Source organism: Lissotriton vulgaris, chromosome 5 (assembly GCF_964263255.1).
Source record: "Lissotriton vulgaris chromosome 5, aLisVul1.2, whole genome shotgun sequence".
Taxonomy (NCBI): domain Eukaryota; kingdom Metazoa; phylum Chordata; class Amphibia; order Caudata; family Salamandridae; genus Lissotriton; species Lissotriton vulgaris.
The window spans coordinates 63,007,426-63,032,095 of NC_141693.1; the positions used below are offsets into that span (position 1 = coordinate 63,007,426).

The 24,670-nt window shown below is 44.2% G+C and overlaps 1 protein-coding gene across 1 annotated transcript in view; it reads right to left on the reverse strand.

Moving 5' to 3' along the window:
* The window catches only part of LOC147710171 (E3 ubiquitin-protein ligase TRIM11-like), a 118,386-nt gene that overhangs the window by 35,128 nt on the left and 58,588 nt on the right, over positions 1-24,670 (reverse strand). The window contains exons 2-3 of the mRNA XM_086920862.1: positions 11,206-11,301; positions 3,467-3,697 (exon numbers count right to left, since the gene is read on the reverse strand). Of these exons, the coding sequence (XP_086776988.1) occupies positions 3,467-3,697; positions 11,206-11,301 (327 nt within the window). The remainder of the gene's footprint in view (positions 1-3,466; positions 3,698-11,205; positions 11,302-24,670) is intronic.

Below are 24,670 nucleotides of genomic sequence, written 5' to 3' on the forward strand. Positions count from 1 at the left end.
CCAGTACAAAGATCTGGGCCTAAATCCATCATTTTATTGCACTCCACACCACCCTAGGTCAGACAATGGCTATATGCAAATCAGCCTTGACCCTGTGCCTCATGGTAACAGTCCAGCCAGAAATACCAAGCCATGTCTTTCCTAGACCGGAATCAAGCATCCAAGGACCGGTTCCAGGCTATCAGCCCTCTTCAGCCGGGATAGCTTGACTCCAGTGATGTGGAGAGCCTGGGACTCACGTCTGACCATACCCAGCCCACTCGGGGTGAAAATTGCAAAAACCACAGTTGATGGACAGAATGTAGAACAATGTCTTACATTCACCCCAGTACAAAGATCTGGGCCTAAATCCATCATTATTTTGCAATCCACACCACCCTAGGTCAGACAATGGCTATATGCAAATCAGCCTTGACCCTGTGCCTCATGGGAACAGTCCAGCCCGAACTACCAAGCCATGTCTTTCCTAGACCGGAATCAAGCATCCAAGGACCGGTTTCAGGCTATCAGCCTTCTTCAGCCTGGATAGCTTGACTCCAGTGATGTTGAGAGCCTGGGACTCACGTCTGAGCATACCCAGCCCACTCGGGGTGAAAATTGCAAAAACCACAGTTGATGACAGAATGTAGAACAATGTCTTACATTCACCCCAGTACAAAGATCTGGGCCTAAATCCATAATTTTTTTGCACTCCACACCACCCTAGGTCAGACAATGGCTATATGCAAATCAGCCTTGACCCTGTGCCTCATGGGAACAGTCCAGCCCGAACTACCAAGCCATGTCTTTCCTAGACCAGAATCAAGCATCCAAGGACTGGTTTCAGGCTATCAGCCTTCTTCAGCCTGGATAGCTTGACTCCAGTGATGTGGAGAGCCTGGGACTCACGTCTGAGCATACCCAGCCCACTCAGGGTGAAAATTGCAAAAACCACAGTTGATGGACAGAATGTAGAACAATGTCTTACATTAACCCCAGTACAAAGATCTGGGCCTAAATCCATCATTGTTTTGCACTCCACACCACCCTAGGTCAGACAATGGCTATATGCAAATCAGCCTTGACCCTGTGCCTCATGGGAACAGTCCAGCCCGAACTACCAAGCCATGTCTTTCCTAGACCGGAATCAAGCATCCAAGGACCGGTTTCAGGCTAACAGCCTTCTTCAGCCTGGATAGCTTGACTCCAGTGATGTGGAGAGCCTGGGACTCACGTCTGAGCATACCCAGCCCACTCGGGGTGAAAATTGCAAAAACCACAGTTGATGGACAGAATGTAGAACAATGTCTTACATTCACCCCAGTACAAAGATCTGGGCCTAAATCCATCATTTTTTTGCACTCCACACCACCCTAGGTCAGACAATGGCTATATGCAAATCAGCCTTGACCCTGTGCCTCATGGGAACAGTCCAGCCCGAACTACCAAGCCATGTCTTTCCTAGACCAGAATCAAGCATCCAAGGACTGGTTTCAGGCTATCAGCCTTCTTCAGCCTGGATAGCTTGACTCCAGTGATGTGGAGAGCCTGGGACTCACGTCTGAGCATACCCAGCCCACTCGGGGTGAAAATTGCAAAAACCACAGTTGATGGACAGAATGTAGAACAATGTCTTACATTAACCCCAGTACAAAGATCTGGGCCTAAATCCATCATTGTTTTGCACTCCACACCACCCTAGGTCAGACAATGGCTATATGCAAATCAGCCTTGACCCTGTGCCTCATGGGAACAGTCCAGCCCGAACTACCAAGCCATGTCTTTCCTAGACCGGAATCAAGCATCCAAGGACCGGTTTCAGGCTAACAGCCTTCTTCAGCCTGGATAGCTTGACTCCAGTGATGTGGAGAGCCTGGGACTCACGTCTGAGCATACCCAGCCCACTCGGGGTGAAAATTGCAAAAACCACAGTTGATGGACAGAATGTAGAACAATGTCTTACATTCACCCCAGTACAAAGATCCGGGCCTAAATCCATCATTTTTTTGCACTCCACACCACCCTAGGTCAGACAATGGCTATATGCAAATCAGCCTTGACCCTGTGCCTCATGGGAACAGTCCAGCCCGAACTACCAAGCGATGTCTTTCCTAGACCGGAATCAAGCATCCAAGGACCGGTTTCAGGCTATCAGCCTTCTTCAGCCTGGATAGCTTGACTCCAGTGATGTGGAGAGCCTGGGACTCACGTCTGAGCATACCCATCCCACTCGGGGTTAAAATTGCAAAAACCACAGTTGATGGACAGAATGTAGAACATTTAAAGCATCTGCTTGTGTGAAGCTTCGGCCAGTTACTGGATTCATTCATCCCAACATGGGGTGAGCTGGTGGATTGAAGGGGCTGATATGGAGGGATGCTCTCTGTCACCCTGGGAGGGATCCTCTCTGTCACCCTGGGAGGGATGCTCTCTGTCACCCTGGGAGGGATGCTCTCTGTCACCCTCAGGGGGATGCTCTCTGTCACCCTCGGAGGGATGCTCTCTGTCACCCAGGGAGGGATGCTCTCTGTCACGCTGGGAGGGATGTCCTGTATGTTCTCTGTCACCATCATCTAGTGCCCTTTACATGGAGCTACTTCTCTGGAAGCTTCTTGGCTGTACACTAATCAACCTATCTGAGCAGAGCATCACTGTTAAAGTGACAGCGCATGACCACAATAAGGAGATTTATACCTCTAATCCCACCCTAAACCATATTGGTGAGGAATTTGGTTGCCGTTCAGGGTGTCAAGATAATACAGTCATAAATCACATTTCTTTTGCCGCTAGGCAGCAATTTGCGGACATTCATTTTGCACACTCTTTAATATAACCAAGGGTTACCCGTCATATTAAATTGTCACTAGTCTTCAAACGAAAGAGTTTTCTGTGGCAATCTCTATCTTTATCTGGGGTGACAAAAAAAACAGGGAGCAGATTCCTAGTTATATAGCTGTTCATCCAAACAAGAGCTTTGGTGACCACCTACATCAGGAGAAAAGTAACCGCATTAGAAGAGAAATGTTTTCCAATTTCTTAGAAAAGGAGAAATTTGATTTATTTCCCAATTCTCTCAGGTGTTGTCTCTCATTAAGCTTTCCATTTCTATTGAACTTTTAACACATTTTGCTCCTTGGTCTTCATATATTATTTACTGTCAGGTCAATTGATTGGTGTAATGCATTCACCCTAATAGATAAAATGCATAAATATTTTGTATATAGATGGGTTATTAACTTGTATATCACACTGTAAATGGTCACTGTACATTTCACAGTTTGTACATTGAGTTGGGCTCAAAGCATCAAGTGGGACAATGTAAATTATCCATGTCTGTATATTGTGTGCGGCTCTCAGAGTGCGTGGGATCGCTGTGCATTGACCCAGCCAGGAGTTCATACGTGTTCCACTCATACATTTAAAAATGCACACAAAACATGAATATGTCACTTCCTTCTTCTGTTTTATTTCCCAAACAGTATCTCACCTGCAGGAGTTCCCACGCCGGCGCCTCACACTTCTTTTCTATCTCTGTTATCAGGGCCTTGAGAGAGGTGATTTGATTGGACAGTTTGGTGATATTTGCATTTTCTATCATTGTCATTTTCTTCTCCATTTCCTCCAGTCTTCTGTGCAGTATTTGCTCATTTTCTTTCAGAAGCTGCCGCAGCTTTTCAAACTCTGATTCAATTTTATTTTTCTCAGTTCTTAGCTTGTTCTGTCAGAAGCAAAGAAAAGCTGTTTAAATATTAAAAAGCTTTCTACAAGCCATCTTTAGAGTTGGAGTTCAGGAGGAAGGTGGTGGGGTTGATAGATCCTTCAAAAATCAGACAACTAATGTGCTTTTCCTAATTTCTGAACTGCAATCTCTTAATACCTTTCCTTCTACCATCTTCTGTCCTTCTAACATTCCTGCCCTCCCCCTTCCCTGAGGCACCTCATGAACTGTAGAAAGGTCAGAATTCGTAAAGCTGCAGAGAAGCTCGTTCCATGGAGAGGGCAAGGAAGCGAACCCACCGCAGGCAGAGACGCTCGATCCATGGAGCGAGTGCAAGGAAGAGAACCCACTGCAGGCAGGGACGCTTGATCCATGGAGCGAGTGCAAGGAATAGAACCCACTGCAAGCAGGGACGCTCGATCAATGGAGCGAGTGCAAGGAAGCGAACCCACTGCAGGCAGAGACGCTTGATCCATGGAGCGAGTGCAAGGAAGAGAATCCACTGCAGGCAGAAACGCCCGATCCATGGAGCGAGTGCAAGGAAGAGAACCCACTGCAAGCAGGGACGCTCGATCCATGGAGTGAGGGCAAGAAGAGAACCCACAACAGGCAGGGATGCTCGATCAATGGAGCGAGTGCAAGGAAGAGAACCGACTGCAGGCAGGGACGCTCGATCCATGGAGCGAGTGCAAGGAAGAGAACCCACTGCATGCAGGGATGCTCGATCAATGGAGCGAGTGCAAGGAAGAGAACCCACTGCAGGCAGGGATGCTCGATCCATGGAGCGAGTGCAAGGAAGAGAACCCACTGCAGGCAGGGACGCTCGATCCATGGAGCGAGTGCAAGGAAGAGGACCCACCGCAGGCAGAGACGCTCGATCCATAGAGCGAATGCAAGGAAGAGAACCCACTGCAGGCAGAGACACACAAAGACCCAGACACGGGCTGAAGTCAAAAGATGATGTAAAAGGTGTGCCAGGAAGTTTCAGCCCATTTGGATGGAAGACATAAGATTTGGGGAGTGCAGGCTGCCCCTGTCCTGCCAGCACAATAGATGTGTTTGCCCAGAAGGGGGCGCTGAGGGGGTGTCCTACAATGGCCCTCATTCAGTTTGAAGGAGAATCATTGATATGGGAATTTTATGTTCAAAATCATTAATAATGTATGAGCATTTTGTTACAAAATGCAAAATTACCAGACAAATCAATGTTTCTGAAGGTAATTCAGGCATTTCTGTAAAAGATGAGTGAGGAGATTGGATAAACATCCTTTCCTATCCTAAGATAAGAGGCTGTGTGTTATCAGGTGAGGTATGTCACACTGTGGCTTAGAGCAGGAGCCTGTGTGTTATCAGGTGAGGTATGTCACACTCTGGCTTAGAGCAGGAGCCTGTGTGTTATCAGGTGGGGTTCGTCACACTGTAGCTTAGAGCAGGAGCCTGTGTGTTATCAGGTGAGGTATGTCACACTGTAGCTTAGAGCAGGAGCCTGTGTGTTATCAGGTGAGGTATGTCACACTGTGGCTTAGAGCAGGAGCCTGTGTGTTATCAGGTGAGGTATGTCACACTGTGGCTTAGAGCAGGAGCCTGTGTGTTATCAGGTGAGGTATGTCACACTATGGCTTAGAGCAGGAGCCTGTGTGTTATCAGGTGAGGTATGTCACACTGTGGCTTAGAGCAGGAGCATGTGTGTTATCAGGTGAGGTATGTCACACTGTGACTTAGATCAGGAGCCTGTGTGTTATCAGGTGAGGTATGTCTCACTGTACCTTAGAGCAGGAGCCTGTGTGTTATCAGGTGAGGTATGTCACACTGTGGCTCACAACAGGAGCCTGTGTGTTATCAGGTGAGGTATGTCACACCGTGTAGGCATGAGCGAATTTTGCGGATCTCGCGTTCGCGAATTTTGCGGATTTGCGGATTCGCAATCCGCAAAATCCGCGAATTCCCGCGAATTTGCGGATTTTTTTTTTTTTTGTGTTCGCCCGTGTTTCTGCCAGTTCGCGAGGGTTTTGTACACTTTCGCAAATTGCGAACTTACCTGTCGGGTCGCAAGTTTCGCGAACTTGTTGTTTCTACGTGTCCAGCCTGTTTGGGACACTCTTCTTCATCACTGCCACTCTCTGTCACCACTGCCACTCTCTGACTACTCATGCCACCCTCTGGCCCACCCATGCCACCCTCTGTTTCATCACCACACCCTCTGGTTGTCCAGTGTACATTATTTTCGGCAAAGCAAAGCACACCTTCCCTGCCTCAAGTGACCTGAATTAATTTGGGGCTGATTAATGTGTCACAGAATATTTTTTTAGCTGGCACCTGCTTCCTTAGTGCGCCCTGATTAGTGATCTTTTGCACTTGCTAAGTGCTTTCATTGTTGCAAAATTAGTTACAACACCTGCCCTGCCCCAACTGACAATAATGAATTAGGGGCTGATTAATGGATTTTAACTTCCAGCCTGGCTCCTGCTTGTCTCCCTTAGCTGTAATTCAGGACCTTTGTGGCATATGTGTAACTATTCTGAGGTTCAGAGCAGGGTCACATAATAGTTTCAACTGGCAACTGAACTCTGGAGGGGCCCCTCAGGAAGCACTACAGGAAATGGCTACTAATGATGAGCCTGAACTTTTGAACCTGGTAAGTAGTTACTTTCAGTTTTGCTAAGATCGTATTTCTGCAATTTTGCACTTATTCGCGGGGCGCGAACTCACGCGAACAGTGCGAGCAGTGCGAGCAAAATCCGCTGCTCGCGGATTTGCGGATTTTGCGGGAGATTCGCAAATCTCGCGGATTGCGGATTTCCCGAAAATCCGCAAAATCCGCGAGCGGAACGGATTTTCCGCCCACCCCTAACACCGTGGCCTAGAGCAGGAGCCTGTGTGTTATCAGGTGCAGTATGTCACACTGTGGCTTAGAGCAGGAGCCTGTGTGTTATCAGGCGAGGTATGTCACACTCTGGCTTAGAGCAGGAGCCTGTGTGTTATCAGGTGAGGTATGTCACACTGTGGCTTAGAGCAGGAGCCTGTGTGTTTTCAGATGAGGTATGTCACACTGTGGCTTAGAGCAGGAGCCTGTGTGTTATCAGATGAGGTATGTCACACTGTGGCTTAGAGCAGGAGCCTGTGTGTTATCAGATGAGGTATGTCACACTGTGGCTTAGAGCAGGAGCCTGTGTGTTATCAGGTGAGGTGTGTCACACTGTGGCTTAGAGCAGGAGCCTGTGTGTTATCAGATGAGGTATGTCACACTGTGGCTTAGAGCAGGAGCCTGTGTGTTATCAGGTGAGGTACGTCACACTGTAGCTTAGAGCAGGAGCCTGTGTGTTATCAGGTGAGGTACGTCACACTGTAGCTTAGAGCAGGAGCCTGTGTGTTATCAGGTGAGGTATGTCACACTGTAGCTTGGAGCAGGAGCCTGTGTGTTATCAGGTGAGGTATGTCACACTGTAGCTTGGAGCAGGAGCCTGTGTGTTATCAGATGAGGTATGTCACACTGTGGCTTAGAGCAGGAGCCTGTGTGTTATCAGGAGAGGTACGTCACACTGTGGCTTAGAGCAGGAGCCTGTGTGTTATCAGGTGAGGTCTGTCACACTGTGGCTTAGAGCAGGAGCCTGTGTGTTATCAGGTGAGGTATGTCACACTGTGGCTTAGAGCAGGAGCCTGTGTGTTATCAGGTGAGGTATGTCACACTGTGGCTTAGAGCAGGAGCCTGTGTGTTATCAGGTGAGGTATGTCAAACTGTGGCTTAGAGCAGGAGCCTGTGTGTTATCAGGTGAGGTATGTCACACTGTGGCTTAGAGCCGGAGCCTGTGTGTTATCAGGTGAGGTATGTCACAATGTGGCTTAGAGCAGGAGCCTGTGTGTTATCAGGTGAGGTATGTCACACTGCAGCTTAGAACAGGAGCCTGTGTGTTATCAGGTGAGGTATGTCACGTTGTGGCTTAGAGCAGGAGCCTGTGTGTTATCAGTGAGGAATGTCACACTGTGGCTTAGAGCAGGAGCCTGTGTGTTATCAGGTGAGGTATGTCACACTGTGGCTTAGAGCAGGAGCCTATGTGTTATCAGGTGAGGTATGTCACACTGTGGCTTAGAGCAGGAGCCTGTGTGTTATCAGGTGAGGTATGTCACACTGTGGCTTAGAGCAGGAGCCTGTGTGTTATCAGGTGATGTATGCCGCACTGTGGCTTAGAGCAGGAGCCTGTGTGTTATCAGGTGAGGCATGCCACACTGCAGCTTAGATCAGGAGCCCGTGTGTTATCAGGTGAGGTATGTCACACTGTGGCTTAGAGCAGGAGCCTGTGTTTTATCAGGTGAGGTATGTCACACTGTGGCTTAGAGCAGGAGCCTGTGTGTTATCAGATGAGGTATGTCACACTGTGGCTTAGAGCAGGAGCCTGTGAATTATCAAGTGAGGTATGTCACACGGTGGCTTAGAGCAGGAGCCTGTGAATTATCAGGTGAGGTATGTCACACTGCGGCTTAGAGCCGGAGCATGTGTGTTATCAGGTGAGGTATGTCACACTGTGGCTTAGAGCAGGAGCCTGTGTTTTATCAGGTGAGGCACGCCTCGTCCCAGTAGGAATAGGAGGGGTTCAGCAGTGGAGAGCGGTGTGTTTCTCTTGCATCACCACAAATGACTGGAGTCAGACATTTTGTGGAGTCCGGTATGTCTCCACTACTGGTAGGGGATTGTGCTACTGTATGTGTCACTAGTACACAGGTAGAAGGTTGTGCTCTCCGGATGTGACACCAGTCCTGGTAGTGGTGTGCTCTTGTATTGTGTCACTAGTCCTGGCAGAAGGTTGCACCTCTTAGCTCACTCCTTGGTAGAGGTTTGTGTCCTTGTATTGCCAGTGCTAATAAGGACTGTGTTGTGCAAAACTGTAATGTTATAGCTCCCTGAAGCCCAGAACAGTACCTGTTTGGTGACCTGCAAAGGCGTGCCAAGCGTGCCCTCATAACCGAGATGACACTACTTCCTGTGTCCTGAGTTAACCACTTAAAGTGGTGGAGGCAGCGTACCCAGTTTTGTGGAACATTAGTTATGACCAGACCTCTTTCCTGTGTCCGGTGAGAGTGCAGTCTACTGTGCTGCTTTGGTGTGAGCCCCAGACCCTTGCACTAACCTTCCGTGCGCATGCCCAGTACATGTATGTACGGTGGATGTGCAGCACGTGTGGTAACAGGAATCTCCAGGCCCAACTCATGAGGTCGCACACTGTGGCGCATACACTGCAGACATAACCTAAACCTCATGTCGCTAAGTACGCATACACACCTGATCATAATCAGACCCGCGCACGAGATAGATAATCATCAAATATGAATGGTAAATTACAGATTGTTGTTTTTGTTAATGTTACCAAAACTTATGGTGATATATTTGCACAATTAATATGATCTTGAGTTCCCGCTGGGACATTGACTATGAACCACAATTCTATAGGATGTGTAATGCTGTTATTATATCCTTGTACCCCATCAATCTATACTACTATTATAAAGAGAGAACTTACACCTTTAGGCAAGGTAAACCCGGGAAACAAAGCGCCAATCTACACACCCGATACACCGTTGAAATCGGCAGGGTGTGTAGATGGTCATAGGCTTTCAAAATTTTAAAAATAAACGTTATATAAAAAGTTACATTTTTACAAAAAGTAGTTCCCCCAAAGTAGCGCCGGCAGCGACTGTGCGTCGTCACGTCAGGAGCAGGGGAGGAGCAGCGTCCCAGGAGCGGCGGACATGGCGCGCAGGGGAGGAGCGGTGAAGTGAGGCCAGCGGCGGAGCGGAGAGGCGGATATGGCGCGGGGAGGATCGGCGGCGGACAGGTGGTGAGTGGCAGAGCGGCGGAGCAGAGAAATATGGACCAGCGGTGTGAGCAGCTGAGGCAAGGTAAGAATCCGGGGCAGCCAGGGTCGGGGCGGGCGGGCTGGGCACGGGCTGCTGGGGAATGTCAGGGCAGGCGGGGGTGAGGGAAGCCAGCATTTCAGGTTTGCGTGCTCTCCCGCCCCGGCCCCCGCCCGCCACAACATTGTCCGGGACACAGACAATGTCGTGGCGGGCGGGGGCCTGGGCGGGAGAGCACGCAAACCTGAAATGCAGCCCCCAGTCCACTTCTACCCCAGGCAACGCTGGGGCGGGCTGCTAGTGTTCTATATATACCTCTATGAAAGATATTATGTAAACTCACTATTGTCCAGGATCTATGTACAAACCTCTGAAAAATCAATAAATAATATTAAAACAAAAAAAAGTGCACTAGTTATTGATGATTAATGAGACTGTTCCAGGGAAACCTTGCAACGAGGCTTGAGCAGAACAGAGAATGCCCAAGGTCAGTGGCTGATTCTCAGCTGTGCCCATGTAATCTCTAGAATTGGAAATGCATATGTCCTGAAGAAGGGAATGTACATTTCCCGAAACGTGCTAAGATTGGAGGGCATTTGGTTTAGATTAACTATTCTTAGGCTAAAACTCATCTACACAATGTTGGAGCTTCCATGCTCGCTTTATCACTTAGATGAACTCTGTTGGATTTTCTGTAGTTTGATGATGTATATACAACACTGTAGCAGGATTACATCGCTAAACCCTTGGTTTAGGAAGGGTCTTACACCAGGCTTGCTCAGTCTGATGGATGGATAGGTAACGCCAGATCCATGCATACACATACCCACAGAGGTACACACTTATACAGACACACACATTAATTTGCAGACTCACACACAAACCTTGTACAAACTCACAGATGGATATCGTCAGTCCATGCATGCATAGACACACATCCATACATATATACTCACACACAGATGCATATAAAATCTCACGGATGTATACCTCCAGACTTATGCACACATGTATTTGCACACTCACAAATGCCACCAGACCTTGTGATATACAAGCCCATAGGCAAGCATACACATATGTAGGTACAAACTCACAGCCAATAAATCTAGACTAAAGCAAACACAACCCTCAAACACGCATGCATAAAGATAAGGACATGTATTTGTATACTCTGTGGCTCAAAATGTATATATGAATATGGAGACACACACACGTGCAGTAGTCCATGCAGAATAAACAGACAGATATAGGGACGCGCAAACATGCATGTACTCCCAAAGATAACTCCAGGACCATCCATACATGAACACATACTTAGACACGTACACCTAAGCGTGAACATGCTCACATACTCACAGCCAGATATTGCCACACCACTGCACACATACTCTAACACACACCATGCACATGTGAGTATGCAAGTACTACCTTAAGGTCAGAAGAGTAATACTAGATTTTATGTTTTTTTAGGACGCGCCCTTGTCCGATTTCAGCCCCAATATCCAGGTGCAATGACTCCGGTCAGTATATTTATCTGGTGGGGACCATGACCAGTCTGTAGGGTGACTAGTCAGCCTCTGTGTGTCTTGAACTTGAAGAGGCCACACAAAGACATTGGCACAGACATATACAGAGACACAGCACTCACTGCAGCCACTCACCCTCATGGTTTTATATTGTTCCTCTTCCTTGACTTTAGACTCCAGAAAATATCGCTCCTGTTTCTTCAGGACAAGCCGCCACTCTTGAAGTTTCACCTGTAGGGATGAGAGAGCAAGAAATAAGTGAAGATTTGTCGAGTGTGGTCTTAATTACAGAAAAAGAGTCACTACAGTGCCTGTCACACTTGCCCAGACTATACGTACCAGTCATACATTAGTATTGATAGTAACAGCCACACATATCAGGATTGTGAGCACCAGCCCCAAGTATCACAGACAATGACACAGACAATGGTGTACCATTGTGAGTCCGGTTATTGCCAAGAAGGACCTAGCAGCAGAATCCCTGGTCCATGGTAACAAGCTTCATCACTGGCACTTAATGTTACTTGACATTGTGCACACTTTATGCCTAAAGCATGGAAACAGATAGACTTGACACTAAAGAATTACCTTAGACGATATTTCTGAAGCAATCGCCCGACTACGCCCAGGCAAAACTCCGGGGCCCAATGGCTTCCCGGCTGAGTTCTTCAAACGCACCGCAGATCTTGTGGTCCGCCACTTAAAGGGACTCTTCGAAGGGGCCCTGCAGGAGGAGGGACTCCCCCCCCTCCCCCCGACCTTGCCACGGCGACAATTATTTCTATCCATAAAGAGGGGAAACCGAGGGAAGATTGCGCATCCTGCCGCCCCATTTCCCTTCTTAACACGGAGGTGAAACTTCTGGCGACCATCCTGGCGCAACGGCTGAGGTCAGTGATACCGGATCTTGTACACTTGGACCAGACGGGATTCCTTCCTGATAGGCTACCAGACTGAACCTCCGGCGTTCCCACAACTGGCTACAGAAGGTGAAGGATAGGGAGGAGCCCCATTGGTTTTTCTCCCTCGACGCCGAGAAGGCATTTGTTCACTGGCCTTTCCTAGAGGGACTTTTGCAGAAGTTCAGCTTTGGACCGAAATTCCAGAAATGGATACAACTCTTGTACACTGGCCCCAGGGCCAGAGTCAGAGTTAACGGGAGACTGTCGAGGGAATTCCAGATTCAGAGGGGAACCCGACAGGGATGCCCGCTGTCCCCCCTCCTCTGTGCACTCACTATTGAAGCGCTGGCCGCTAAGATTCGACAAAATGCGGACATCAGAGGTTTTAAGAGGACTGAGTTGGATTCCGCGCAGGAGAAAATATCCCTCTACGCGGATTATATCCTCCTATATATTACAAGCCCTAAGACGACTCTGCCTGCACTGTTCCACGAACTGGAGCGATACGAGACATGCGGGGTATTGAATCAATTGGCATAAGTCGATACTTTACGACCCCAGGGGGAAGGGAGACTGGGGGATACTACCGGGACGATTGCTGACTACAGTGGAGGGCTTTCAATACCTCGGAATTTATATAACCCTAGATAGAACACTATCATTCCAACGTAACTTGGAGCGCAATATCTTGAACTCCGTGACTGATATGGACCGCTGGAGGCAGCTCCCACTTACACTCCGAGGCCGAGCAGCTATTTATAAGATGATTATCCTACCCAAGTACCTCTATGCCCTACAAAACGAGTACTATCCTCTCCCAGTAACGGTGCTATCCAGAATACACGCAGATCTGAGGGTATTCCTCTGGCTGGGTAAGCAGCCTAGAGTAGCCTTAACAACTCTCCAGAGACACCAGTACAGTGGGGGAATTTCCCTGCCAAATCTGGAGGCCTACTATTGGGCGGAGGATATTGCCCCGATCAATGACTTGGTGCACGCCCCAGCTGAGCACCCAACGTATGCCCTTGAAAGACACAAACTGTCTTCTGAAACTTACTGTACTATCTCTATGGGGGCACTCGACGAGAGTCGCTCCTCCCAGCAACGGTTATTAGTCTACTCTTGTGGAATAAAGCTTCAAAGCGCACAGGTTGGGAGGAGACGCCTACTCGACAGACGCCACTCTGGCACTGCAGGTGGCTAACGGAACTTAACAAGCTGGCAGGATCCCAACAATGGCCTAATATTTAAGGGGCCATTGAAATCCTTTGCTGCATTGAAGGCGGACTTCGGACTACATCCCTCGCAGTTTTTTAAATATGCGCAGTTGAGACATGCTGTAGTGTAGTTCCTAGTTTCCCACTAGGCCCTGCGCATTGGAATAACATAAACAGTAGTATCGACGTAGAAGTGCGGATCTTCCAGGCCTCTACTGACTATGCTAAACTTAATTGGGTTTGTTACCAACTAGCTCAGAGGTCACTGGAAACTTTCTTGACTGAATAGGAAGTGATCAGCTTCCCTGGCACAGACAAGAAGGGATTCAGTTTTCCAACAACCGTGCAACATGACAACTTTGCTCCTCAGATCAAGAGTCAATCTCTAGGGTCGTGTGAACAATAGACATGTATTTCACTCAGTCAGATTAGTGCAGATTACTTTCACGATATGTAGAGAATAGAGAGACGGGCGTTTGTCAATAAAGGGTTAACATTTATTGAACAGTCTTTCTTCTCGTACAAGAGAAATGTATTGCCACAATTGCAAGACATTTTATACAATCAGTGAACAGGTTTTTAAGTGTTCAGAAATGTGGTGCTCAGCTTATCACGGTAAGTATTAAGATGTCGTGGTATGGAATTAGGTGCTTCTTGGCAGAGGAAAACCTTAACCTCTGTAAGAGAAAAGGATCAGGGACCTCTCTCTAATGTAATTGGACAAGAATCCAGAGCACACTTAGTGTATCAAATCAAATTTCAATCTTCAAATGGTCAAATGGCCAAACCAATGGGATAGATCAAACAGACATAAGTTTTCAAAAGGTTTTATTGTTCAGCAGTGTTCTTTTCTCAGAATCACTGTGCTTATCACTCTAGCCTACACGTGTTTCATCACAGCATATGGCTGTGAATCTTCAGGGCTAAAAGGGATGTATAAAAAAACAAAAGAAAATAAAAGGCAAAAGGAAAAGTGTAAAAACATACATGTATTATGTGTGGAGGGTAGGGGCACCAGTGAAGTGGATACCAAAAAAAGAGGGAAGGGAAAAGACAAAAGGTGACTTTGGTTATGTTTGCTCACAAAAGATTTCTAACATTAGATCTTAGCTTTATGGCACGTGCAATAGGTTGTGTGTAGTGACATACGGCCTGAAAAACGGTTGGTTTCTCCTATATTTAGTGAAACGGTCACAAGTTTACAATAAGCATACAATTTGTGTAGTGCGGTGGCTTATCATGGTTAAGTATTATCCTTTATGCGGTCTACACATTATTATTTCATTAGTGAAAAGGTTTCAAGCTTAAAATAAGCATACAGTTGTGTAGCGCGGTGATTAAGTGTTTCACTTTATGGGGTCTACACATTATTTCATTAATGAAAAGAATTCAAGCTTAAACTAAGCATACAAATGTGTAACGCGGTGACTTAACAAAATTGAGTATATCACTATACGAGGTCTAAGAATCATTCCATCATGCCTTCAAAATAACCACTTATTGCTGTACTTGGGACAGGTGTTATTAATTGAATTAATGTACATTAAGTAGAAAACGTCTTCCATTACTCAAATTCTAAACAGTAATCTATCTCAACATGCATTTATCTAGAAGTATTCTCTGCCTAGAATGGGTACATAACATATTAACATCCACCTCGTATCCAGTAAACATATTTATGCTAATTCTCATCACATATATGCTGACCTGCATGGTTCATGAAAGTGGAATTATGTTAACATATTCTTTATATTTAATTTTGTAATCAATCGCTACGACAAACTTTAGAAAATTCAAAGCATATGCAAAAGTCCCAACCGTGTTAAAATATCTATGTCAATATCAGTGGATATAATTCCAGACCTGTTAATAAACACTCTATGCACTGAGAAACATGGACTAGACATACTTGGCTGCAAGGGAAAAGCGAACAAATAAGGGAGAAAGTGTCAAAAAAAGGGGGGTTTGTTGATTACCTGATCTAAATGATCGAGGCGCGTTATCTGTAGAGTGAGGATAAATTATAATCAGCAAGAAATAATGATTGCCGGTATAATACAAGCGTTTCAAAAAGAACATGAGGGAATAATCAGCAGTAGTGAAGGAAAGACTCACCGGGAGACCGGTGATAATTCCGTCCCGGTCCTAATCGGGATGTTTCTTTATAAGGAGAGCGGTACCGAAAATAATCGGTTTCCGTTCCGCCACAATAGGGGTAGTGTGTAAAATTACACAGCGTCGGTATTTTCGGGCTAAAAATCCAAAGAAGGGATAATATCAATTTGGTAAAGTGGTTTGCTGACACATATAGCGAGAGGCAAAGGTCTCCAAAGAGATCGCTTCTACGGCTTACCTGTTTGTTGCCCGTGGGTTGAGCTGAGTGCAGCTCCTGTTTCCGAGTGCGGGAACAAACACCACGCGGTTCACGCCCATTAACATAGGGCAGTTTCAAAAACGACTAGAACGCTCAGTTCGAATAATAGTTGGCAAAATTTAGAAGAGTTACTCACATTAATGCTAAAAATCCCCCACTTTGAGCGAGGTAAATATGCACAAGTAGGGGACGCAAATTATACGTGAAAAGGACCGGGTCAAAAAATGAAATGCTGAAAAATAGAAACCCACAAAAATAAGAAGGGGATGAGAATTTACATGAAGGAAAATAGAGGAAGAATTTTTCCCCGCGTGGTTTAGGGTTCTGTATGGACCCAAATGTGTCCGATATATCAGAGACTAATACAGTGTATTATTATTGAGTTTCTGCGCCTGTAGAGAAGTGGAATCACAAAAGTATTAATAGTCTCTAAAATATTTGGTGTGGAGAGTAGCGGAGACCCCAGACGTATTTAAGGGTTACTCCAACTACAAGGTCCTACGGAGATAATTAAGATCTCCTTTGCAGCCGGCATGGAACAAGCTCCATGGAAAGGTTAACCCATAAAGGGGGGTTGGAGTATCTATAAAGTCCTAAATAGTAAAAATGGAAAATAATCAATTTTTTTATCATTTCAATCGGCAGAAAAATTGAAGAACAACTCCCACTAGGGAGGAAAAGAAAACATTACCCTCAAAATCTTGGGAAAATACTAGCGATAGAAATCCCTAATGGGGATATTTGATGCCATCATTTGCATGGTAATTCATTCCACATTTTCAACATAGTTATTCATATATCTCAGTTATACATGTCCACATAAACTGGAAATTTTTTGGTGAATTTGAATCTACAAAATAATTATATAGTATTACTCATTACATTTACCACTGCACATTAACTTCATATACAGTAGTAATACTTAATGATTGTTTATGAGAGCATCCTAATGGTCCGAACCTAAGAAGAAATGTAGTTCATCATCTGTGTTTTGGCCTCTGTTGGTAGAGTCCAGACGCATGATCCATAGTGCTTCTTGCCTTCTAAGGCGGAGTTCCCTGTTTCCACCTCTTACTGAGGGTTGTATCACATCAATGCCATAGAAGGTAAATGATTTGATCTCTCCTTGCGAAGGACAAGAGGCCATATGTATGGCCATGGGATATCTTGGGTCCTTAGTGGCATAAGCTCTAGCATGTTCTCTGATGCGTTCTTTAAGTGCCCTGATTGTACTTCCCACATATCTACTTTTACAAGCACATTCAATGATGTATACAGTAAACTTTGTGTTACAGTTAATGTTTGTGTTGATTGTATACTGTTTCGATCTGTGATCCTGAAATGTCTTAGTTCCATGGTTAGCCCACCTGCACATTGGGCACATGCCGCATTTGAAAAAGCCTTTGGACTTTTGAGTCAGCCAGTCACAAGTTCTTGTAGCTTTGGGCACAGTTGGACTTAGTCTATTCTTGAGATTTCTCCCTTTACGAAAGGTAATTTGAGGATGATTACCTATAGCCTCAGTTAATGTTCTGTCAGCACTAAGGATGCCCCAATGCTTTTGGAAACTTTTTCGTATTACAGGACTCAATTCATTGAAGTCTGTCACAAGTCTCACCGGTTGTTGTCTACTATCAGTTCTTGGGCGTCTGGCTGCCAAAGTTGATTCCCTGCTAGTTTTTATGATCTTTTTGCCAGCTTTGGAAATAATTTGAGGATTGTAACCTCTATTCGAGAACCTGGACTGCATGTCCTGTAAGCAAGTTTCAAATTCCTGTTCTTCACTACAGTTCCGTCTTGCTCGTATGAATTCTCCATACGGGATTCCGTTTTTTTGATGATCAGGATGACAACTGTTGTTGTGAAGTATTGAGTTACATGCTGTTTCTTTGCGGAATAATCTACTCTGTAGGATACCATCCTTAATGTATAGTTCTAAATCCAAAAAGGAAACATTTGTAGTGCTGATATGTGTGGTGAAGCGCATGTTCATCTCATTGTCATTTAAATATACACAGAATTCCTCAAGTGTGGTTTCTGATCCTGACCATATTAAAAGGCAATCGTCTATGTAGCGACCCCAATACACAATATTATCGATCCATTTGCTGCCCTTAATGCTCCAGATCATGTTAGCCTCCAGAGCTCCCATATATATGTTGGCAAAAGAAGGGGAAAACCTTGAGCCCATGGCTACTCCTCTAGTTTGTCTGTACCATTTTTTGTCAAATACAAAGAAATTCTGATTTAAAATGATATCCATCATCGTTATCAGCATCTTGGTGTGTTCGAGCAGAGTGATTGGTCTGGTGTTTAATGCTTTTGTAACAGCCTGTAATCCAAGTTCTGGTTCAATGGAAGTATAAAGCGAAACCACATCAAGGGTCGCCATTATCAATCCCGGTTGCCATGTGATGTCCGTTAAGATACTCAAGATATGTTTGGAATCCTGAATATAGGATGGCAAATTTTTCACTAGTGGACTCAAAAATTTGTCCACATATTGGGAAAGTCTCTCAGTTGGACCCCCAATCCCCGATACGATTGGTCTGCCAGGGGGAAAGGGTGCGGTTTTGTGAACTTTCGGCAGGGTATAAAGCCACGGATAGGAAGGACGTGTGACTTTTAGAAACATGTATTCCGCATCATTAATCAAACATGCCCCTTTCCATTCTCTCAAATGGTTATTGATCAATATTGTTACGGGGCCCATAGGGTTATTAGGAATAGCTTCATAACAGGAATTGTCTGAAAGTTGGGAGAAGATTTCTGTGTTGTAGTGAAAAATTTGCCATCCTATATTCAGGATAATGGTACAGACAAACTAGAGGAGTAGCCATGGGCTCAAGGTTTTCCCCTTCTTTTGCCAACATATACATGGGAGCTCTGGAGGCTAACATGATCTGGAGCATTAAGGGCAGCAAATGGATCGATAATATTGTGTATTGGGGTCGCTACATAGACGATTGCCTTTTAATATGGTCAGGATCAGAAACCACACTTGAGGAATTCTGTGTATATTTAAATGACAATGAGATGAACATGCGCTTCACCACACATATCAGCACTACAAATGTTTCCTTTTTGGATTTAGAACTATACATTAAGGATGGTATCCTACAGAGTAGATTATTCCGCAAAGAAACAGCATGTAACTCAATACTTCACAACAACAGTTGTCATCCTGATCATCAAAAAAACGGAATCCCGTATGGAGAATTCATACGAGCAAGACGGAACTGTAGTGAAGAACAGGAATTTGAAACTTGCTTACAGGACATGCAGTCCAGGTTCTCGAATAGAGGTTACAATCCTCAAATTATTTCCAAAGCTGGCAAAAAGATCATAAAAACTAGCAGGGAATCAACTTTGGCAGCCAGACGCCCAAGAACTGATAGTAGACAACAACCGGTGAGACTTGTGACAGACTTCAATGAATTGAGTCCTGTAATACGAAAAAGTTTCCAAAAGCATTGGGGCATCCTTAGTGCTGACAGAACATTAACTGAGGCTATAGGTAATCATCCTCAAATTACCTTTCGTAAAGGGAGAAATCTCAAGAATAGACTAAGTCCAACTGTGCCCAAAGCTACAAGAACTTGTGACTGGCTGACTCAAAAGTCCAAAGGCTTTTTCAAATGCGGCATGTGCCCAATGTGCAGGTGGGCTAACCATGGAACTAAGACATTTCAGGATCACAGATCGAAACAGTATACAATCAACACAAACATTAACTGTAACACAAAGTTTACTGTATACATCATTGAATGTGCTTGTAAAAGTAGATATGTGGGAAGTACAATCAGGGCACTTAAAGAACGCATCAGAGAACATGCTAGAGCTTATGCCACTAAGGACCCAAGATATCCCATGGCCATACATATGGCCTCTTGTCCTTCGCAAGGAGAGATCAAATCATTTACCTTCTATGGCATTGATGTGATACAACCCTCAGTAAGAGGTGGAAACAGGGAACTCCGCCTTAGAAGGCAAGAAGCACTATGGATCATGCGTCTGGACTCTACCAACAGAGGCCAAAACACAGATGATGAACTACATTTCTTCTTAGGTTCGGACCATTAGGATGCTCTCATAAACAATCATTAAGTATTACTACTGTATATGAAGTTAATGTGCAGTGGTAAATGTAATGAGTAATACTATATAATTATTTTGTAGATTCAAATTCACCAAAAAATTTCCAGTTTATGTGGACATGTATAACTGAGATATATGAATAACTATGTTGAAAATGTGGAATGAATTACCATGCAAATGATGGCATCAAATATCCCCATTAGGGATTTCTATCGCTAGTATTTTCCCAAGATTTTGAGGGTAATGTTTTCTTTTCCTCCCTAGTGGGAGTTGTTCTTCAATTTTTCTGCCGATTGTAATGATAAAAAAATGGATTATTTTCCATTTTTACTATTTAGGACTTTATAGATACTCCAACCCCCCTTTATGGGTTAACCTTTCCATGGAGCTTGTTCCATGCCGGCTGCAAAGGAGATCTTAATTATCTCCGTAGGACCTTGTAGTTGGAGTAACCCTTAAATACGTCTGGGGTCTCCGCTACTCTCCACACCAAATATTTTAGAGACTATTAATACTTTTGTGATTCCACTTCTCTACAGGCGCAGAAACTCAATAATAATACACTGTATTAGTCTCTGATATATCGGACACATTTGGGTCCATACAGAACCCTAAACCACGCGGGGAAAAATTCTTCCTCTATTTTCCTTCATGTAAATTCTCATCCCCTTCTTATTTTTGTGGGTTTCTATTTTTCAGCATTTCATTTTTTGACCCGGTCCTTTTCACGTATAATTTGCGTCCCCTACTTGTGCATATTTACCTCGCTCAAAGTGGGGGATTTTTAGCATTAATGTGAGTAACTCTTCTAAATTTTGCCTACTATTATTCGAACTGAGCGTTCTAGTCGTTTTTGAAACTGCCCTATGTTAATGGGCGTGAACCGCGTGGTGTTTGTTCCCGCACTCGGAAACAGGAGCTGCACTCAGCTCAACCCACGGGCAACAAACAGGTAAGCCGTAGAAGCGATCTCTTTGGAGACCTTTGCCTCTCGCTATATGTGTCAGCAAACCACTTTACCAAATTGATATTATCCCTTCTTTGGATTTTTAGCCCGAAAATACCGACGCTGTGTAATTTTACACACTACCCCTATTGTGGCGGAACGGAAACCGATTATTTTCGGTACCGCTCTCCTTATAAAGAAACATCCCGATTAGGACCGGGACGGAATTATCACCGGTCTCCCGGTGAGTCTTTCCTTCACTACTGCTGATTATTCCCTCATGTTCTTTTTGAAACGCTTGTATTATACCGGCAATCATTATTTCTTGCTGATTATAATTTATCCTCACTCTACAGATAACGCGCCTCGATCATTTAGATCAGGTAATCAACAAACCCCCCTTTTTTTGACACTTTCTCCCTTATTTGTTCGCTTTTCCCTTGCAGCCAAGTATGTCTAGTCCATGTTTCTCAGTGCATAGAGTGTTTATTAACAGGTCTGGAATTATATCCACTGATATTGACATAGATATTTTAACACGGTTGGGACTTTTGCATATGCTTTGAATTTTCTAAAGTTTGTCGTAGCGATTGATTACAAAATTAAATATAAAGAATATGTTAACATAATTCCACTTTCATGAACCATGCAGGTCAGCATATATGTGATGAGAATTAGCATAAATATGTTTACTGGATACGAGGTGGATGTTAATATGTTATGTACCCATTCTAGGCAGAGAATACTTCTAGATAAATGGCATGTTGAGATAGATTACTGTTTAGAATTTGAGTAATGGAAGACGTTTTCTACTTAATGTACATTAATTCCATTAATAACACCTGTCCCAAGTACAGCAATAAGTGGTTATTTTGAAGGCATGATGGAATGATTCTTAGACCTCGTATAGTGATATACTCAATTTTGTTAAGTCACCGCGTTACACATTTGTATGCTTAGTTTAAGCTTGAATTCTTTTCATTAATGAAATAATGTGTAGACCCCATAAAGTGAAACACTTAATCACCGCGCTACACAACTGTATGCTTATTTTAAGCTTGAAACCGTTTCACTAATGAAATAATAATGTGTAGACCGCATAAAGGATAATACTTAACCATGATAAGTCACCGCACTACACAAATTGTATGCTTATTGTAAACTTGTGACCGTTTCACTAAATATAGGAGAAACCAACCGTTTTTCAGGCCGTATGTCACTACACACAACCTATTGCACACGCCATAAAGCTAAGATCTAATGTTAGAAATCTTTTGTGAGCAAACATAACCAAAGTCACCTTTTGTCTTTTCCCTTCCCTCTTTTTTTGGTATCCACTTCACTGGTGCCCCTACCCTCCACACATAATACATGTATGTTTTTACACTTTTCCTTTTGCCTTTTATTTTCTTTTGTTTTTTTATACATCCCTTTTAGCCCTGAAGATTCACAGCCACATGCTGTGATGAAACACGTGTAGGCTAGAGTGATAAGCACAGTGATTCTGAGAAAAGAACACTGTTGAACAATAAAACCTTTTGAAAACTTATGTCTGTTTGATCTATCCCATTGGTTTGGCCATTTGACCATTTGAAGATTGAAATTTGATTTGATACACTAAGTGTGCTCTGGATTCTTGTCCAATTACATTAGAGAGAGGTCCCTGATCCTTTTCTCTTACAGAGGTTAAGGTTTTCCTCTGCCAAGAAGCACCTAATTCCATACCACGACATCTTAATACTTACCGTGATAAGCTGAGCGCCACATTTCTGAACACTTAAAAACCTGTTCACTGATTGTATAAAAATTCCTGACTCAGAAAGGCAGCCACTACGGTTTTCAACCCAGTTACTACCAGATTCATAATGGATAGGGATAAGATCGCCTCCGAGATGTTTGAAAATCTCTCCAAAGGCACACATCTAACCACCACTAGGACAAGTGGAAATCAACAAACGGGAACCAGCTTGAAACAAAAATTTCTTAAACTAGAACGACTTAAAAAAACAGAAAATTCGCGCTGGTGGGATGGCGCAACTTTGAAGCAATATCTGAGGGTACAAAGAATTCCGAGAGGTCTTCGCTCACAAACCTTTCCGACCTTTGATGACCTCGACGACGACCTCCTCAATAAATGGGAGGAATCAGTAACCATGAACTCTACCAACCTAATGAGAATCCTAATAGAAAATGCAGACCGAAAAGTAACGAAATTACAGGCAGAAATTGTGGAACTAGAGAAGGAGATAGAAGCCCTCAATCTCAAGGATGCAACCGAAAAAAACTATAAAATTCTTGAAGACATCCTGATCAAACATCAAAATGATCTCAAGGACCGCAAGGCAAGACAGATACGAAGAGATGAAGCTGACTACCGGGAAGGAAGAGTTTTTACTTTTGCCAAAAAATATGACCAACAAGTCCGTAAACCAGCTAACAACCAACAAACTGCCAAAACTGGAGCGTCCAATATATCCTCAAGCAACACCTCTCTTAGCAGTGTTCCGGAAACTGAGAGTGAACCAGAAGATAACGCGACCGCCAATCAGGATCCGAGAATGATGCCAACAACCTCCGGAGCTAGCACTGCTTTTTCTCGGGAAGTCAGGACAATGAAAATTACCAATCGAACAAGAGTAAACCCAACCCACGCAAAACCCGCAGAGGCCAGAGAGGAGGACAAAGACGACTACAGAGAGAAACTGAGGTCGGGCACCAAGAAGTAAAGAATTTATTTGATCAGGATGTACAGGTGATTAACCTTTCATCCGTGAACCTGGACAGACATATGATTTCTTTATTGAGCAAGGGTCTCAGTTTTAATCCTACGGACCAAGGTGACCCATGTAGGATGAAGATTGATTTGTTCAAATACATCAGAGGACTTAAACTCAAAAAATATTTCTGGGGCACCCCAACAGAACATACAATTTCTAATGATGACCTAGAAGAGACTACAACAAACCCTATTAGTATCCAAGAGGTCCTGGCATCACACCTCCTATTGTCAATCATGGATTTTGATGATCCCCCAAATTCATTCAATGACCTACTAACAGACTTGGAACTGAAGACTGACGGCACAATAGACAGTGGCCTAAAAAACAAATCCAAATGGACACCAACACTTCCTAGTGGTAACACCATTGACACTTTCTATAAACTCGTAATGGATGATATCAACAAGTATGAAAACAAAATCTCGAAACAGGGTCACACATTCAAAGACAATCTAACCAGAGAAGAGAGAATAGCGTTAAAAACTCTGAGTGATAACCAGGACATTATCATCCGTGAAGCTGATAAAGGAGGGAACGTAGTTGTTATGAATAAAATAGACTACAACACAGAAATCTTCTCCCAACTTTCAGACAATTCCTGTTATGAAGCTATTCCTAATAACCCTATGGGCCCCGTAACAATATTGATCAATAACCATTTGAGAGAATGGAAAGGGGCATGTTTGATTAATGATGCGGAATACATGTTTCTAAAAGTCACACGTCCTTCCTATCCGTGGCTTTATACCCTGCCGAAAGTTCACAAAACCGCACCCTTTCCCCCTGGCAGACCAATCGTATCGGGGATTGGGGGTCCAACTGAGAGACTTTCCCAATATGTGGACAAATTTTTGAGTCCACTAGTGAAAAATTTGCCATCCTATATTCAGGATTCCAAACATATCTTGAGTATCTTAACGGACATCACATGGCAACCGGGATTGATAATGGCGACCCTTGATGTGGTTTCGCTTTATACTTCCATTGAACCAGAACTTGGATTACAGACTGCTACAAAAGCATTAAACACCAGACCAATCACTCTGCTCGAACACACCAAGATGCTGATAACGATGATGGATATCATTTTAAATCAGAATTTCTTTGTATTTGACAAAAAATGGTACAGACAAACTAGAGGAGTAGCCATGGGCTCAAGGTTTTCCCCTTCTTTTGCCAACATATACATGGGAGCTCTGGAGGCTAACATGATCTGGAGCATTAAGGGCAGCAAATGGATCGATAATATTGTGTATTGGGGTCGCTACATAGACGATTGCCTT